The following is a 2,289-nucleotide window of genomic DNA, read 5'->3' as shown; positions in this document are numbered from 1 at the left end:
ATCTATTTCTTCTCTTTATAAGATCATTAACCTCTATTAATTATATTTTTTTCTTTATTTATTTGGATATTAAGTTTAGTCTATATAAGAAAAATTATCCTTTATTTAATAAAATTTCTTATGGTAAAATAAAACATTATCTTTTTATTTTTTTTCCTAATTTTTTTCTCAGTATCATAATTATTATACTGTTCGACTTCAATCAGACACTAATAAAATATTTTAAATTCGCTTATAATTATTTTCAAAATTTATTAAAGTAGATAATCATGCAGATTCTAACGGGCCATCCCATAAAAGCCATACGACGATGTTATTAAACATTATAGCTTTGTTATAATTATTATAGCATATCGTTAGAATAAGGATATCTTGAGAAATATAACGGCGTGATTTGCCACATTTCTGGGAGACAGTAGCATGTTGTTGATAACGATAGAAAACGAGAGACGTGGCTCGACGTTCTTCCATGGCAGCGCATGTGGAGGACCCCACCTACGCCGTTGAAACTGCAACTTCCACCGCTCCATGTGCCCGCCGTCGCTCTCCGGCCAGCAGCCAAAACTCGTTTTTGTCTCTCTGCCCCCCGCAGCGACGCGCCGCCCATTGCCAATTCCATGCCTATAAATGCCCCGCCTTCTTCCTCCTCCTTCATCGCCACAAATCCACACCTCAACCGACAGCCAGTCTTCACTTCACTCTCCTCCGATGGCCGCCGGCGCTCTCTTCTTTCTCCACTTCTTCTTTCTCTTATCCGGCTACGCCTTTGCGGACTCCTACGGGTGGGAGTCCGCCCACGCCACCTTTTACGGCGGCAGCGACGCCTCCGGAACCATGGGTCAGCTCCATTTCTATAGTTTTTAAGAAATGTTTCCGGCGAACTTTTAATTTGCTGACTGTTATTGGATTGATTGCTATCTGTGCAGGAGGCGCTTGTGGGTACGGGAACCTCTACAGCACCGGCTACGGCACCAACACGGCGGCGCTCAGCACGGCGCTGTTCAACGACGGGCTCAGCTGCGGCTCCTGCTACGAGTTGCAGTGCGCCGACGACCCCCAGTCGTGCCTCCCCGGCTCCATCATCGTCACCGCCACCAACTTCTGCCCTCCAACCTACGACCTCCCCAGCGACAATGGCGGCTGGTGCAACCCCCCGCGCCCGCACTTCGACCTCGCCCAGCCGGCTTTCCTCCATATCGGGCAGTACCGCGCCGGCATCGTCCCCGTCTCCTTCCGCAGGTGCTCCATTCGCCGTTTAACTTACCTCGCCGGAATCAAGCAGTCACTAAAGCTCTGTTTTTTGTTACTCTACACTACAGGGTGCCTTGCGTGAAGAAGGGGGGAATACGGTTCACCATCAACGGCCATTCCTTCTTCAACTTGGTCTTGATCACGAACGTGGCCGGAGCCGGCGATGTGCACTCCGTGTCGATCAAGGGGTCCAAGGGCGGGTGGCAAGCGATGTCACGCAACTGGGGCCAAAACTGGCAGAGCAACTCGTTGCTCGACGGGCAGAGTCTCTCCTTCCAGGTGACGACCAGCGATGGCCGGACGGTCACCAGCTTCGACGTGGCACCGGCCGGGTGGCAATTCGGCCAGACCTTCGAGGGTGGACAATTCTAACTAAGCTCATCAAGGAATTAAGGCTTGTCGGACGCAGAGGTAGCTACCTCATCAGGCAGCACCCGCAGGAGCCTCCTAAACTCTAAACCCCCCCTAAACTATACACTATATATATAATTAGCAAGTATTCAACCCTGTAATTTAAAAGCCATTTGTGGAAATTATGGAAGCCATGGCTTACCTTACAGTTACAGGGAAGGAAGGTAATTCACCTCAACCTAATTATGGATGTGTCGTGGAATTATCCACTCGAGCGCCTCTTATTTTATTAATATAATTTTGGTTTATTTGATTGAAGGAACAAACTGTTAGGCGAAATCTAAAATTATAGAATTACAATAAAATAGAAAGATTTAATCCTGGATGTCACAGAAAAGGCAGCTTTGTTAACGATGAACAGACGTATATGATAATTATAGTTTTTTTTTAAAATAGATAATTCGTTTCTTCTATGGGGTACTTAAAAGCTCGAATGAACAATCGTTAAACCATGCACCTTTAGCAATCATACAATGAATGGTTCCTGCTGAGATCGAGGGAGCAGTCAACTTTTACTAGATCGCCTTTATCGACTTTTATAGAGTCAGATGCTATTGGATCGGTTTCTTCAATCGGGTAGGCTTCTACTGGGTCGACTCAAATCTGCCTTAAGCGGGTTGGCACAGA

At 46.5% G+C, this 2,289-nt stretch overlaps 1 protein-coding gene across 1 annotated transcript; it reads left to right on the top strand.

Moving 5' to 3' along the window:
* Positions 1-668: 668 nt before the first annotated feature.
* Positions 669-1,876, top strand: LOC122035087 (expansin-A4-like). Its single transcript, XM_042594472.1, has 3 exons — positions 669-838; positions 927-1,239; positions 1,320-1,876. The coding sequence occupies exons 1-3, from the start codon at positions 709-711 to the stop codon at positions 1,621-1,623; spliced, it is 747 nt and encodes a 248-aa protein (XP_042450406.1). The 5' UTR covers positions 669-708; the 3' UTR covers positions 1,624-1,876.
* Positions 1,877-2,289: the final 413 nt, after the last annotated feature.

This window comes from Zingiber officinale, chromosome 11B, assembly GCF_018446385.1.
Source record: "Zingiber officinale cultivar Zhangliang chromosome 11B, Zo_v1.1, whole genome shotgun sequence".
Taxonomy (NCBI): domain Eukaryota; kingdom Viridiplantae; phylum Streptophyta; class Magnoliopsida; order Zingiberales; family Zingiberaceae; genus Zingiber; species Zingiber officinale.
Note: the sequence above shows the minus strand (reverse complement) of the source record. Positions and strands in the feature narration are given on the sequence as shown.